Source organism: Podarcis filfolensis (genome assembly GCF_964270895.1).
Source record: "Podarcis filfolensis genome assembly, chromosome: 16".
Taxonomy (NCBI): Eukaryota; Metazoa; Chordata; class Lepidosauria; order Squamata; family Lacertidae; genus Podarcis; species Podarcis filfolensis.
The window spans coordinates 2,568,345-2,584,583 of NC_139620.1; the positions used below are offsets into that span (position 1 = coordinate 2,568,345).

Consider the following 16,239-nt stretch of genomic DNA (forward strand, 5'->3'; position numbering starts at 1 on the left):
TGTTTTGTGTTGTGTAGGCTCCTAGGATGTAAGTCATGGGCCGGCTAGCCTGCTCCCTAAAATATCACTGCTTTGCTCCTTTCTATATCTAGGGTGCCTACATTCTGCATGGATTGGTTGCAGGGCAACATGTGCAAATGGCTTTAGATACTTATTAGGTCCATAAATTAGCATATGGCATATATTCAACACACAAAAAAACAACAGCGACAATTTGTTGTTGACAAAGGACAGCTGGACATAGAAAGGGCCCCATTACCTTCAGTAGCTCAGGGCCTCATCAAACCTAAATCCGGCCCTGATCCGTAACAAAGTGCAGTTTCCGAGATTCTTTGGAGCAGTGGTTCTCAACCTGTGGGTCCCCCCAGATGTTGTTGGACTACAACTCCCATCATCCCTGAGCTCTGGCCTTGCTAGCTAGGGGTGATGGGAGTTGTAGTTCAACAACATCTGGGGACCCACAGGTTGAGAAAGGCTGCTTTGGAGGAAGCCGCAATGGTTTAAAGTGGGGTGATAGTGCTTTAAATGGGTAGTGCAGATGATGCCCGTATTCTGAGGGGGTCCATGTTATGTACTGAAGTTCTCACCCTGGGCCAGCAGGGGGATACTGTAGATAGTTTTCACTCAGGTCCACATATGCAAATAAGGGATTGAAAGTGATGTTCAGTGATTGGATAGTTACAGAAAGTGGTTACAGTTGCGTTGTAGTGGAGCTCTATATAAGCAGGCTGGCTGAACCCTTCAGTTCAGTTCTGTTCTGGCCTGTGAATAAACAAGAGCTGTTTGAAGAATCACTGTGTCATCTGATATGTTCACCCACAACATAACAGTCCAACTCTCTCTCTCTCTCTCTCTCTCTCTCTCTCTCTCTCTCTCTCTTTCTCGGCCTTCTGCTCTCAGGGTTTCTTCCGGCGGAGCCAGCAAGGGAATGTGACCTACTCTTGCACCCGACAGCAGAACTGCCAAATCGACCGCACCAGCCGAAACCGGTGCCAGCACTGCCGCCTGCAGAAATGTCTCAGCCTCGGCATGTCTCGGGACGGTAAGAGACGGGTTGGTGGCAGGATGGATAAAAATCAATGATTTAAAAAAAAATAATAAAAAAAATCGGATTTTTATTTTTATTTAAATCAGATTTTTAAAATAAAATGCTTTTAAGAATAGTTTTCTATTTCCAAAGGCTATTCATCAGTAAATAAGGATTTGTTTTAAGTTTTTCATGTGTGCTAAAACTCAGTCTAAGGTGTGGTTTAAAAAATAATAATCAGTTAACCACATCAGTTAACAAACATGGATACATATGCTATAATGTTATTGCTTCAGTTAAACAAATTGCTTAAATTGTTATTAAGGAAATGATTATTTTTCTCCTTCCAATAAAGTACAGCAGAAAAGTTGTCCAAATATAAACAGTGAACTTATTAAACCTCACAATAATTTCATGATTATCTGCCAATGTATTTCTAATAGTAAATATTAACACCCCGCCCATCTGTCTGGGTTTCCCCAGCCACTCTGGGCAGCTCGATAAAACATCAAATATTAAAAACTTCCCTAAGCAGGGCTGCCTTCTGACATGTTCTAAAAGTCAGATACAATCATACCTCTGGTTACAGATGCTTCAGGTTGCGTTTTTTCAGGTTATGGACCCGCCAAAACCCGGAAATACCAGAACGGGTTACTTCCGGGTTTTGGGGGTCGCGCATGCGCAGAAGCGTCAAATCACTACCTGCGCTTGCACAGATGTGCCATTGCAGGTTGCAAACGTGCATCCCGCATGGATCACGTTTGCAACCCGAGCCTCCACTGTAGTTGTTTATCCCCTTGACATCTGATGGGAGGGCGTTCCACAGGGCGGGTGCCACCACCAAGAAGGCCCTCTGCCTGGTTCAGGCAGGAACAGCCGACCAATGTGTAACAAATCTCATTTTTCCTCCCCAGCCGTCAAATTTGGCCGGATGTCCAAGAAGCAGCGGGACAGCCTCCACGCTGAAGTCCAGAAGCAGCTGCAGCAGCAACAGCAGCAGGACGGAGAGGCTTCGCCTTACTCCCTGGGTGTCGCCAACGGGCAGCTGAAGTTGGCTCCCCCGCCGGACCTCCTGGAGGCCTCGGCCTGCTCCACCACCGCCCTCCTAAACGGCCAGGCACGCCTTAGCCAGTGCCCGGACGAGACGGCCGCCTTGGCTTACTCCAACGGACTTGCCAAGGCCCAGAGCATTCTGGGAGAGGACCTGCGCGCCCCCTTCACCAAGGAGTACAGCCCCGAGCGCATCAAGATGGAGAGCCGGGGCAGCGTCTATTACGCCCTGGGGACGCAGGCATCGCCGGAGCTCTCGCACCCGGACGCCCACGGGGCCAAGCGGCCGGCGTGCGGCGAGGGGGAGAGCCTCGACTTCTACACCGCCCCCAGCTTCACCAGCCTCTTGGAGTCCCCAAACTCATCCCTGACAGAGATCGGTGAGTGGAAGGAAGAGGGTGGACTTGTCTAGCTCGGCAGTTTTGAGCCATGGCACCAAGGGGTGAAGCAGTATGGGGTTGTGGTGGCCGGGCAGGTCAAAGGCTTGTTGCTGGTTCTGCAACAAGGTCCCTTTCTCCAACGCCATGGTGTCACGATCCGGTTCACGGGCAGGGGACGTCAGGACCGGGGGCAAGATGGCGGGGTGGGAGCAGGGACGGGGGTCCAGAAGCCAGGAGTCAGGAAGCCAGGAGTCCGAGGGTCAGAGAACCAGGAGCCAAGAAGCCGAGGGTCCAAGAGTCAGGAAGCAAGGAGTCACGAAGTCAAGGGTCCGAGGGTCAAGAAGCAGGGAGTCAAGAAGTCAAGGGTCCGAGGGTCAAGAAGCAAGGAGTCATGAAGTTAGGGTTCCGAGAGTCAGGAAGCAAGAAGTCACGAAGTCAGGGGTCCGAGGGTCAAGAAGCAAGGAGTCATGAAGTTAGGGTTCCGAGAGTCAGGAAGCAAGGAGTCACAAAGTCAGGGGTCCGAGGGTCAAGAAGCAAGGAGTCAAGAAGTCAAGGGTCCGAGGGTCAAGAAGCAGGGAGTCAAGAAGTCAAGGGTCCGAGGGTCAAGAAGCAAGGAGTCATGAAGTTAGGGTTCCGAGAGTCAGGAAGCAAGGAGTCACAAAGTCAAGGGTCCGAGGGTTGAGAGTAGGGAGTCACCAAGTCAAGGGTCCGAGGAGCAAGAAGCAAGGAGTCACGAAGCCAGGGGTCCGAGGAGCAAGAAGCAAGAAGTCATTAAGTCAGGGGTCCGAGGGTCAGGAAGCAAGGAGTCACAAAGTCAAGGGTCCGAGGTTCAAGAAGCAAGGAGCCACGAAGTCAAGGGTCCGAGGGTCGAGAAGCAAGGAGGCACAAAGTCAGGGGTTCGAGGGTCAAGAAGCAAGGAGGCACGAAGTCAAGGGTCCAAGCGTCAAGAAGCAAGGAGCCACGAAGTCAAGGGTCCAAGGGTTGAGAGTAGGGAGTCATGAAGTCAGGGGTCCGAGGGTCAGGAAGCAAGGAGTCACGAAGCCAGGGGTCCGAGGAGCAAGAAGCAAGGAGTCACAAAGTCAAGGGTCTGAGGAGCAAGAAGCAAGGAGTCACAAAGTCAAGTCTGGAAGACCGCCCTGTGTTCCATGTTTGCCCCGGTGGGCGGATGGAAGAACAGGGAATGTGCAGGCTGTGATTTGGGTCGGAAGCACACACACACACACACACCCCGCAACTTCCCCTCTTTTCCGGTGGGGCAGGGGAAGGAGCCAGAGGAGGAGGGGGAGTGGCTAGCCGAGTCCGCGCAAACCCTGATCTGTTTGCCTCTTCCCCGCCGTTCCCCAGAGCACCTCACGCAGAACGTCATCAAGTCCTACCGAGAGACGTGCCAGCTGCGCCTGGAGGACCTCCAGCTGCTGAGATGGGAGACCTTTACACGGGAGGAAGTGGGGAGCTACCAGAAAAAGGTGAGGGGGCTCTTTTCAGTGCCGAAAGGCTCCGCCTCTTTACTGTGTGGGGTATTGTCTGTAAGCTGTCTTATTATTATTATTTATTGACTTAATCAATCAATCTTTATTACGGTCCAGAGACTGGAAGGGGGTGACCGAGGGGTGGGCACCTAGTAACTCTGGTTTCCACTCAATTGGCGTCACAGGTGTGGTGTAGTGGTTAAGAGCGGTGGACTCGTAATCTGGTGAACCGGGTTCGCTTCCCCGCTCCTCCACATGCAGCTGCTGGGTGACCTTGGGCCAGTCACACTTCTCTGAAGTCTCTCAGCCCCACTCACCTCACAGAGTGTTTGTTGTGGGGGAGGAAGGGAAAGGAGAATGTTAGCCGCTTTGAGACTCCTTAGGGTAGTGATAAAGAGGGATATCAAATCCAAACTCTTCTTCTGAGCACTCAGTTTTTGAGCAGCTGGCGCTGGGGATCACTTTGCATCTGGAATCCAAGAGTATCATTCTGGTTTCAGCTTATATCCCACCATATCCAGTGCAAACACAGATCGAGAGCACATGGTGTAAATTCCACAGTTTCCTTTAATGGTAAAGGTACCCCTGACCATTAGGTCCAGTCGCGGACGACTCTGGGGTTGCACGCTCTTCTCGCTCTATAGGCCAAGGGAGCCGGTGTTTGTCCACAGACAGCTTCCGGGAACCAGAGCAGCGCATGGAAACGCCGTTTACCTTGCCGCCGGAGCGGTACCTATTTATCTACTTGCACTTTGTGCTTTTGAACTGCTAGGTTGGCAGGAGCCGGGACCGAGCAACGGGAGCTCACCCCGTCGCGGGGATTCAAACCGCCGACCTTCTGATTGGCAAGTCCTAAGCTCTGTGGTTTAGACCACAGCGCCACCCGCGTCCCTACAGTTTCCTTTACTCCCTGCAAATTAAGTACCCCAGTTTGCCATTTTACATAATGGGAGATATGGATGCCAGAATAGGCTCAAATGAAAGCCTGGAAATAAAATTCCCAATATTAAGAGATCTAAAGGAAAATAATGCCCTCTTTCTAAACCCACCCCCTTGTAGACATCCGAAAGACTGTCAAATCAACTATGCCGGCTTCTGCCTGAATTTTTTACAAATAAGTCTTGACCTTATCATTGCTAACGGGCGTTCCCCGGGGACAGAGAAGGCAAGTACCACATTCATAAATACAAATGGAGCCACCATAGTAGACTACTGCCTCACTGACAGGGAGGCTTTTGAATCAATTAAAAAATTCAACATCAATAATAGGACTGAAAGCTGTCACCTACCTCTAATCGTTTCCACTACTGGCCAAAATTCAATTCAGCGCTCTTAGGTAAAACACGAGGAAATAGATAAAGCAAATGATCCAGCATTGCGCAGAAAAAAATGGACACCTGAGATCGCAATTGCAGCTGAGAAGAGATGGATTTCACAAAATGAAGTTAAGACCAATTATAATTAACAATTTATCAGTAAATTAATAAGTCCTGACTGCTTACGAAAATCTCATTGAGTCCTTGCAGGATGTGGTCTCTGTCGACATAAACTCAGGCGGCAAGCCTGCTATTGAATTTATATACCACCCTATACCCAGGGGGGTCTCAGGGCAGTTCGCAGAATTAAATCAAGGCTTCTGTGACTGTGCCAGTTCTGCAGATTGAACCAGCCGAGGGGGCAAATTGGGGGGCGAGGCAATCTCACAGGTGAACTAGTCCCAAGCCCTTAAGGGCTATTATTTATATACTCATGGTAACACCCCAGACTTGGCGCGATTCCTCTCCCTCGCTGCCAACGCCACCGTGCATAAGCATTCCGCTGCCATGTGCTTAATTTGGTGGAATGCCTAAGCCGGTGTGGAATGGGGCGGTTTGGGGCGAGCGAGAAAGCTCCCTTTGATTTCAGCCGCTCCCGTTGAGTAACGAGTGATCCTTTGCTCTGTGTGTGCCTTGAATGACTGAACCGGTGACTCAGCCTGGCAGATGGGCCAGGGAGGTGGGAAAGTCACCTCTCAGCGCCAGCCTCAGAGAGCCTTGGGATGAATCCCTCTCTTTTGCTTGCTCACTGTGATTTACTGCTAGCTCGTTCCTGTCCCTATAGTGGGTTTTCCCTCCCACCCCAATCTCTCTCTCTCTCTCCTTTCAGTCCATGGAAGAGATGTGGGAGCGCTGCGCCTGCCGCATCACCGAGGCCATCCAGTACGTGGTGGAGTTCGCCAAGCGCATGGACAGCTTCATGGACCTGTGCCAAAACGACCAGATCGTGCTCCTCAAAGCAGGTGAGGAACGGAGCTTCTTTGGGCGGGTCGCAGTTAGGCTTCTGTAGTCGCCGGACATTTTATGGAGCGAAATCAGCTGAGAAAGAGAGAGGAGAGTCCATGTGGCCCAGGAGCTTAAAATCCTCATCTCTCGTTCCCATCAATATCACAGACTGACACAGGAGAGAGAGCCTTTTCTGTGGCTGCTCCCAGATTGTGGAATCCCCTCCCAAGAGAATCTATTTTTTTATATACATTTTCATTAATTAACATATTAATTAACATTCATACAACAGAACTTATACAATATTTTTTGGACTTCCGTCAACACCTCTGGTGGTTTTCCATTATTTATCACATATTATGCATTTCTTAATTTCATATTGCCTTTAGGATCCTTAACTAATAATTCTCCTCATTATCTTTTTTGCAATATTTCAAATAATTCACCTTGCAAAACTTCTTGCAAACCTACTAGCGTATTCTGTTCATCACAATTACTTTTCAAATAGTCCGTAAATTTATTCCAGTCTTCTGAGAATCTCTGGTCCTGCAGGTTTCGAATCCTTCCTCTTAGTTTACCTAATTCTGCATAGTCCATCATTTTCATCCTCCAATTCTTCTTTCGTCAGTAATTCTTCCTGCTTCCTATTTTGTGCCAATAGTATTCTTGCTGCTGTCACTGCATATAAGAACAACTTCCAATCCTTTCTATTTATATCATCTCCTGAAATGTCAAGTCAAAATGCTTCTGGTTTCTTAATAAATGTAGATTTCAACTTTTTTTTCATCTCATTGTAAATCATTTCTCAGAAGCTTTTCTCTCCCAAGAGAATCTAAACTGGCTCCTTTATGGTTATATTTCTGCCTTCTGGCTAAAACCCGAAGACAGACCTTTGGGAACCGAGAAGGAAGCAGCGAGAGGCAGGGAAGTTTTTTGTTTGGGGAGAGAGCAGAGGATTTAGGCCCAAGTCTGAGATGAGTTTTGAGTTCCTACTATGGCAACGGTCATAGAATCCTAGAATTGTAGATTAGGAAGGGGTCACGAGGGTCATCTAGTCCGACCCCGTGCAATGCAGGAATCTTTTGCCCAACCTGGGATTCGAACCTGCAACCCTAAGATTAAGAGTCTCCTGCTGTACTGACTGAGCCATCCCAGCTCACGTCTGAGGGCTAAGGCGTTGGTGCTTCTTCCAAGTCTCCTCTTTCCCGACTCTCTTTATCTGCCCTTTTACTGCTGGCACCCAGGGTGGGAGAAATATTCCATTCGTTCTGTACACAATCCTACCCAACTCCCAAGAAAATAGCACTTTTACAGCCGCTCTCGGAAATTCGCAGCTCTCTGGATTTTGCAGCGTAGTTAAACCATGCGCACATGCACACCCCACAAATTGGTTGTCTACAACACAGTTTTACTCGAGAGTAGACCCACCAAAATGATTGGAACCACGAGCCCACTCTGAGGAGGACAAGCAGTGGATGCAAACCCAATGTATTGGGGAGAAAGTTTGGATTAAAAATGGGTATATTTGCAAAAAATAATACAGTGCAGTGTATTGTAGTATTAAATTGCTTGAAAACATATTATGTTGGGCAAGGAGAAAGGCAAACATTAATATGCTGACCTGATTCGGTGAAGATGTTTTTTTAAATCTTAAACTACAGATAAGAAAAGCCTCCAAAGATCAGACTTTCAAAGAGCAAATTTTGGAATTTATGAAAGATAATAAGCAGGGTTTGCCGAGTCTTGCGATTGAGGTCAGAGCACTGTCTCCAGGAATTTAAAAAAGACTTTGGAATTTTGCGCAAAGACCTCCAAGAGGTTAAAACAGAAGTTGCAGGTTTGCAAAAAGGGGGCATTAGAGATTGAAAATGTTCAAATTACAGATTTAGAAAGATTACAGGAAGAATCATCGCAATCTGCAAAAGCTTTTTTACAGGTTACGGAAGCTGATTTAGCGACGATATTTTTTAAAATCTCAAACTGGTGAACGAGGTTGGAGGAATGAAAAACTGATACTTGCTTTGGGGGGGGTCTCTTCCCTCTCTAGTCCTGGGAATGAGGTGTTGGAGTCCCCAATATCTCCCCACCCACCCTAAAAAGGGGCGCCCAGCTTTGCTGCCCCCCACATTCCAGCCCCCTTCCAAAGGCGAGGCCGGTTTTGAGAGAAAAGCCTGCACCTTCCTATTTTTGCTTCATCCTTGCCTTTTAAGTCTTTATTTTCGTTTTGCTTCCACCTCTCCAGGTGCCATGGAAGTAATTTTGGTGAGGATGTGCCGTGCCTTCAATTCTGAGAACCGGACGGTCTTCTTTGAAGGGAAATACGCCGGCCCAGAGCTCTTCAAATCCCTCGGTACGACGGCAACCGTCATCTCAGGACGATAGGCTAAAAAAACGGAATGAGCCCGCTATGGGTCCCAAGGCCGATAGTTGTGCCATCGAAAAGAAGTTGAGGAAAGGGGGATAAGTCTTTGGAGGCGGGGGTTTGCCAGGGTGGAGCAGGCCGTGCTTTGAGCTCTCAGCTTGGCCTACCTCTCAGGTTTGTTGTGGGGATTTAATGAGGGGGTGGACAGACCCACGTATTTGCCACCTTGAGCTCCGGGCAGGGAAAGGTGAGATATGAACGCCCCCCCAAAAAAAAAAATAGTTTTAAAAAAGGAAATGCCCATTAAAGCTAAGTGAAGCTCTCTGATCACCAAACAGGCCGATAATTAACTGAGAATGTATCTCTGCTACTCTCTCATGTGGTGTTTAACTTAGATTACATGGGAGGGGTATTCAGCTGCAAATCTCCATTTTGCGGGAGTTGTCTTTGTTCTCAAGCCGCCTTGTGCTGATGCTTCTCTCTGTGGAGATGCAGGCTGCATGGAGAGAAAGAACTTTGATTTCAGTTCTGTTTGGATTTTACATTTCTAAGAAGATGTACCTGTGCCCGGACAAGCACACGATTTTATGCAACTATTTGAATGTATCGCTGTTGTTATAAGTCTGTTTTGAAGAAAGTTCTGCTCTATTAAAGCTTTGGAACCTAAATAAATAAATAGAGATATGAATGCACTAATAAACAGGTTGATTACCTTTTTGCTGTTGTCACTGATCCAAGTCTCCCCTTCCTCCGCCTCCAGGATGCAACGAGTTGATCAACTCCATCTTTGACTTCGCTCACAGTCTCTGCGCTCTGCACTTCTCTGAGAACGAAATGGCCCTCTTCACGGCGCTGGTGCTTATTAACTCAAGTAAGAGGCTGCTGATTCATCCTGCGCCGTCTTTAAGGAAGTCGCTGGAGGCGGCAGAGGGCGGGGTCCTTGAGGCTGGGAGGGGCCACCTGACTTCAGCTCCCATCATGCCCCGGTGGAGAAGTCTGTGCTGTAATCTTTTTGCTACACTTGCACTTTCTTCCCCCTACTTTGCCCCCAAAGGATCCTGGGAGTTGTAGTTTACTTACAATCCTTCCTAGACTGCCCTACGTAGCTGCCTTAAATATACCAGAGAGGTCACTTCTGGTCTGCTGCAGGAGGCTAATGGCGGCGAGCTCCATGTCGTCCAATTAAAAGATGACACAGTCCTGGCAAAATAGGGCTTGAGGGTGCCGCCAGGGCTCGGCGCACCCCCGAGAAACCCCCCACGGAAGAGTGGGGACTCTAGGGTTCCACTGGAGCAAAGAAGCTCACCCTCCCCTAAAATATACCAGAGAGGTCAGACCAAGTGGTTTGATCTCAACCGAGTGATTATACTTATCCGCAATGTAGAGAGGCACTGAGAAAATCCAGTGGTGGGGGTGGTCTGGGAGAGTCCTGAGGGCCGGGTAAAGAGCCCTGGAGGGCCTCATCCAGCCCCCAGGACTGAGGTTCCTCACCACAAATGTTGATGTTTGCTTTGAAGAGCCGGTTGATCTGCATGTTCAAAAGAGGTCAGGTGTTGTTCGGGTTTCTTGCAGACAGTTCACTGCTCACCCCAGGCGAATTGTAAGCCGGCCAGCTTTCCCAACAGCCGCAATGGACTCTTTCCAAGTTTTTGTCCTTCCTTGCAGATCGTCCCTGGTTGCAAGAGAAGAGCAAGGTGGAGCGTCTGCAGAACAATCTGGAGTTGGCCTTCAGGCACATGTTGCGGAAAAACCACCGTGAAGGCATCCTGGCCAAGGTGCGTATCTGCTGGGGACTTTGCTGGGTGCGAGAGAGAGAGACTCCCTGTCTTAAGCACCTCCCGTCCCTCCATTAAACACCTCGCCTAGATCACCGGCTACCTGTACTACTTGCCTGCCTGCTTGCCGGCTATTCTATTATCACGCTGGAGTTGATGCTGCCACCTATTGGCAGCTACACAGACTGCAGCCTGACGACAACCTTACGTTTTTATGTCTATAGGAAGATATATCAACTTCTCCCTCTTTGCCCGCTTGCCTGCCTGCCTGCCTGCCTGCCATTCTGTCGTCATGCTGGAGTTGATGTGGCCCCTTTTACCAGCTGCGCAGACTGCAGCATGTTGACAACCTTACATTTTTTGTCTATAGGAAGATATATCAATCTCTCCCTCTTTGCCTGCCTGCCATTCTGTCGTCATGCTGGAGTTGATGTGGCCCCCTTTTGCCAGCTGCGCAGACTGCAGCATGACGACAGCCTTACATTGTTACGTATATAGGAAGATATATGTAACCTCTCTCTCTCTCTTCTCGCTTCCGACAGTTGCCCCCCAAAGGGAAGCTTCGAAGCCTCTGCTGCCAGCATGTGGAGAAGCTCCGTTCCTTCCGCCAGATGTACCCTATCATTGTCCACGCCGTCTTCCCGCCCCTGTACAAAGAGCTCTTCAGCGCAGACTGCGACCCTCTACAGGGAACAGCAGGGGAATAATCCCCCCGCTCCCAGCAGGGTGAGGACCCTCTCTCTCTCTGCCTTTCTCCAGCTTCTCCTCTGCAACCGGCGCCAGAGCGGGAAGGGGCAGGAGGTGGTAACCAAGACCAAAACAATCCTGCTGCCATCTTTGCCTGCCCAAAGCGGAGCAGAGCAGCTGGAGCAGAACGCCTGGGTTTTGTGTTCGAAAGATCCCCACTTCTGACACCAGCTTTGGTACGCAACCTTGACCGCGTCTCTTCGTCCCTGGATAAGCACGGAGCGAGCCCACACTAACCCCTCACAGGAAACCGCAGGGCTGAGGGACTAGGCAACGTGTGTGCGGAGCGCTTTGGAAAGCATTCGGAAGTCTACCGCTGTGGAAGCTTAAAAGTATTAAGTAAGGGGAGGGTCTTGTGGACAAACAGCACTCCTAGCGTGAGGAAGCTCTCACCGTGACGAAGTCTCACTGGAGGGGCAAAGTCCAATTAGCTGCCCACGTTGTAACACCGTGGCCAAAATGGCCAACTTAGGTAGCCAAGAAATACCTCATTTTTGCTGCCTAATGGCACAAGACTCAACCAAGCTGTTCTGTTTGTGTTTTTTCTTGAAACCAAGTTTTTAAGAAATAATATAATATATATATATTGTGGACAAATGTGGTTCTATAAGATAGATCTCTATTTTTCAGTGTCTGTCCACTTCTGTATTTGATAACAAAAGAGTCTCTTGTCTTTTTCTCTCATTGTGTGTGTGTGTGTCTCACACGCAGACTGACCTCTCGGTTTAGATTCTATCTCACCAGCAACTTCCAAAAACCAACAACGCCCCCCAAACCTCATATCCTGCTGCTTTTGCTTTCTTTCAAAACGGGAGGGGGGGGAATATTGGCACATATGCACCAAACCCAAATGCTTTTGGGTAACTTTTGCCCAAGCGGTTTCCCGATGAACCGGAGGAGTTGCCTGGGGTTACCTCACGTCAAATGTCTCGCGAAGCCCATGCCACCTTCTGCTACGCTCCTTCTGTGCTTAAAACAAGATTGGGCACAAAAAGGTCGACGGAAGGATGTCGACAGGTTGTGCGGTTTCTGTGAGGGAAGTGAGGAGGTCAGGCTGGCTGGGGAGAAACCACCCATGTGGCTTAAGCACAGAAGGGGCCGTCGTGTTTATAGGACAGCAACATAAATGGAAACTGAGGCTGGATCGGGACTGGTTAGCCCAGGAAGGAGGGGAATAGCTGCAAAACTTGACTTGAATTAACCAAGTCACATTTTTCCGTGGCTTCCTCACCACCAGCAACTTCCAGTCTTGCTTAACCAGCCCTCACAGCTTTCCTTCACCCCAAACCACACCTGCACTTAAAAACCTTTATCAGTCTTGTACCAGTTTAACATTTGCCTCAACAAATTCTGGGGATTGTAATTTGCACAGAACAAATTCTGGGGATTGTAATTTGCACAAAAATGGGGGGCGTGTGGAAAATTCCTTGTCTCTTCTTCCGGAAGCGGGTTGAGAAGGGGGAAACTGTTACCACTGGGCGATGCAAACCTACCTTTTCCTTGTATCTTTTGTTAGGACTGTCTCTCAGTTAAAGTACGCTTAGTCAGTTTGTTGTATGGGTTTGGATCGGCGGATTAAATCCACCTGTGAATTACATGAGAGGTCAGAAAGCAAAAATAAAAGCAAAATAAAACCACCAGCCTCCCTTTTTTGCCCACGTGTTCCCCACACGTGTGTGTGTGTGTGTGTGTGTGTGTGTTGTGTGTGTGCATCCCAAAACCTCTCTGAATTTTATTTTTAAAAAGTTCTGCTGGTGACAAACATCACAGGGATTCCAAGGCTTATTTCTGAAAAGGGTATATTTCCATACAATAATAATAATAATAATAATAATAATAATAATAATAATAATAATTTTTTATTTATACCCCGCCCTTCTCAGTTCAAAAAAACGGGCTCAGGGTGGCTAACAACAAATTTAAAACACTTAATTGATGCAACAAAAAACAGCATAAAGTACAGTATTAAGCGTGAATAACAATAAATTCAGAATGTACAAGAGAGCGAGAAGGGTCACATTTACACCCCACATTTGAAGCACCACAATGCCGCTTTAAACCTTTGCGGCTTCCCCTAAAGAATTCTGGGAGCTGCAGTTTGTTCTGGGTACCAAGAAGTGCTAGCGCTACATTCCCCAGAGTCCCCTGTAAAATGGATATTGTACCTCTCTGTCGGGAATACGGGAGTCTTCTCCCAACTCTCAGGACGCAGGTGGCGCTGTGGGTAAAACCTCAGTGCCTAGGGCTTGCCGATCGCATGGTCGGCGGTTCGAATCCCCGCAGCGGGGTGAGCTCCCATCGTTCAGTCCCAGCTCCTGCCCACCTAGCAGTTCGAAAGCACCCCTAAATGCAAGTAGATAAATAGGTACCGCTTTATAGCGGGAAGGTAAACGGCGTTTCCGTGTGCTGCTCTGGTGCCGGTTCGCCGGAGCAGCTTCGTCACACTGGCCACGTGACCCGGAAGTGTCTTCGGACAGCGCCGGCTCCCGGCCTCTAGAGTGAGATGAGCGCACAACCCTAGAGTCAGTCACGACTGGCCCGTACGGGCAGGGGTACCTTTACCTTTACCTTTTACCTCGCAACTCTCAGCGCCTTTAAAAAAAAACCTACAGCCCCCAGGGTTCTTTGGGGGACACCATGGCTTGTTAAAGTGGGGTTGTGGCCTAAGTCCCACAGAACCCGATGGACTTTATTTATTTCACCATGATTCTAAGCTTCAGGCTGGCAGGAGCCGAATGTAAATTATTGCATAAAACTGTCTGGGGGGGGGGGTCAGCCCTTCTCCTCCCAATTAACCTCCATCTCTGCAAATCATTGCATAGCTTTCTGCGGGGTGTGCCCTCCACCACAACCACCGCCTCCACTTTCCCACTTAACCTCCGTCTCCTGAGCTCAGTGCTGAGAGGGGCACATCACCTAGGTCTCAGGTTTGGGTCCTGAAGTCTCAGCGAGTGGGGTGTACCTGGCCTGGCAACCATAATGGGGAAACATCTGTTGGGCTTTCCAGAGGGGCACCAACTTGAATAAAATAAAATGTGGCAGGGAGGGACCAGGTAAGCCCTGCCACGCATCACTGACGTGGAGCACACACACATCATTGGAATGGCCATGCACTCCACGCCTCAGAATTGATGACCACACACGTAGGTGATTTTGTCTACCTGGGTTCCACCGTAACCAGCAACCTCTCCATCGATGCTGAGCTGGACAAGTGTACAGTGGTACCTCGGGTTAAGTACTTAATTTGTTCCAGAGGTCCGTTCTTAACCTGAAACTGTTCTTAACCTGAAGCACCACTTTAGCTAATGGGGCCTCCTGCTGCCACCGCGCCGCCGGAGCACGATTTCTGTTCTCATCCTGAAGCAAAGTTCTTAACCTGAAGCACTATTTCTGGGTTAGCGGAGTCTGTAACCTGAAGCGTATGTAACCTAAGGTACCACTGTATTGGCAAGGCAGCTACAGCAATGGCTTGCCTCTCCAAAAGGGTCTGATAGAATGTGATGCTTAGCTGCCAATACCAAGGTGAAGGTCTAGCAGGCTTGCATGCTGAGCGCACTGCTTTGTGGTCATCAGACATGGGGAACTTGAACCTTCCAAGAGCAACACTTCAACAGCTTCCACATTCACTGTGTCAGGAAGATTTTGGGCAGGGCAGAGTCTCAAAGATGCTCTCTGCTAAGCCCACATCCCCAGCACGTTCACACTGCTGTCTCAGCGATGTCTGTGGGAATGTTCAGGGATGCAGGAGAGGATATATTGTTTGATTATAGCCTTTCCAACTTGCATGAACAAGTTCACCATTTAGCAGAGTAACATTCCCCCTTTTAAACACACAGCGGATGCGTTTGCTCAGGCTCGCTAAAGCCTCTATAATAACTGTTCTGGTATTTTCCCCTTATTCCCTCATAAAAGATAAGATACGACACAGGCTTCTATAAAAGTATAAAAAGAGTTTACAGTGGTACCTCGGGAAAAGTACTTAATTCGTTCTGGAGGTCCGTTCTTAACCTGAAACTGTTCTTAACCTGAAGCACCACTTTACCTAATGGGGCCTCATGCTGCTGCCGCGCCGCCGGAGCATGATTTCTGTTCTCATCCTGAAGCAAAGTTCTTAACCCAAGGTACTATTTCTGGGTTAGCGGAGTCTGTAACCTGAAGCATATGTAACCTGAGGTACCACTGTACTCACATTCTGTTCACAATCGGATCCCAGAAGGCAGACTTATCTTAGAAAAGTAACATACACCTGGAAACTATCCCATAAAGAGACAGTCCCTTTGTCCTCTCTTGGCTGGAGGCCAAGAGAGCATCTTTGGCTAAGCAGATGTTGTTTCTTCAATGCATGTAGTCAAAAAGAGAGAGATGGCTGCCCTGCCCTGTTACCTGCACAGGTGAGGCCACACCCACCTCTAGTCCCATGCAGAGGAAGTCTGTCCCAGCCCAGAAGGAAACAGGAAGTTTACCTGCTGGCTGGACAAACATTCCTCCCCATGTGTAAACAGGTTCACTCTAGGAATGTTGTACTTAATTGGATTAATCCAAAATGCAGCAGCTAGACTGGTGACTGGGAGTGGCCACCGGGACCACATAACACCGGTCCTGAGAGATCTGCATTGGCTCCCAGTATGTTTCCGAGCACAATTCAAAGTGTTGGTGCTGACCTTGAAAGCCCTAAACGGCCTTGGTCCTGTATATCTGAAGGAGCGTTTCCACCCCCATCGTTCAGCCCGGACACTGAGGTCCAGCGCCGAGGGCCTTCTGGTGGTTCCCTCATTGCGAGAAGTGAGGTTACAGGGAACCAGACAGAGGGCCTTCTCGGTGGTGGTGCCCACCCTGTGGAACGCCCTCCCTTCAGATGTGACGGAAATAAGCAGCTATCTTCTCTTTAAAAGACATCTGAAGGCAGCCCTGTTTAGGGAAGTTTTTATTATTTAATGCTGTATTGTTTTTAACACTCAATTAGAAGCCGCCCAGAGTGGCTGGGGAAACTCAGCCAGATGGACGGGGTATAAATAATAAATTATTATTATTATTATTATTATTAAGAACGTGCTCTACTGGGAGCTGGCTTCAGGCACCAGCAGTGGCATAGCGTGGGGGTGCAGGGGGGGCCGGCCGCACCGGGCGCAACATCTGGGGGTTAGGGTTAGGGGGCGCAAATCCACGGG

At 48.9% G+C, this 16,239-nt stretch overlaps 1 protein-coding gene across 7 annotated transcripts in view; it reads left to right on the top strand.

Moving 5' to 3' along the window:
* RORC (RAR related orphan receptor C) overlaps nt 1–12,708 on the top strand; it is a 93,396-nt gene extending 80,688 nt beyond the window's left edge. For all 7 annotated transcript variants that reach the window (XM_083591246.1, XM_083591243.1, XM_083591244.1 and 4 more), the window contains 8 exons: nt 901–1,042; nt 1,942–2,457; nt 3,802–3,923; nt 6,072–6,204; nt 8,430–8,537; nt 9,310–9,420; nt 10,215–10,324; nt 10,867–12,708. In XM_083591246.1, coding sequence (XP_083447372.1) covers nt 901–1,042; nt 1,942–2,457; nt 3,802–3,923; nt 6,072–6,204; nt 8,430–8,537; nt 9,310–9,420; nt 10,215–10,324; nt 10,867–11,031 — 1,407 coding nt within the window. In that variant the 3' untranslated portion in view covers nt 11,032–12,708. The remainder of the gene's footprint in view (nt 1–900; nt 1,043–1,941; nt 2,458–3,801; nt 3,924–6,071; nt 6,205–8,429; nt 8,538–9,309; nt 9,421–10,214; nt 10,325–10,866) is intronic.
* Nucleotides 12,709–16,239: the final 3,531 nt, after the last annotated feature.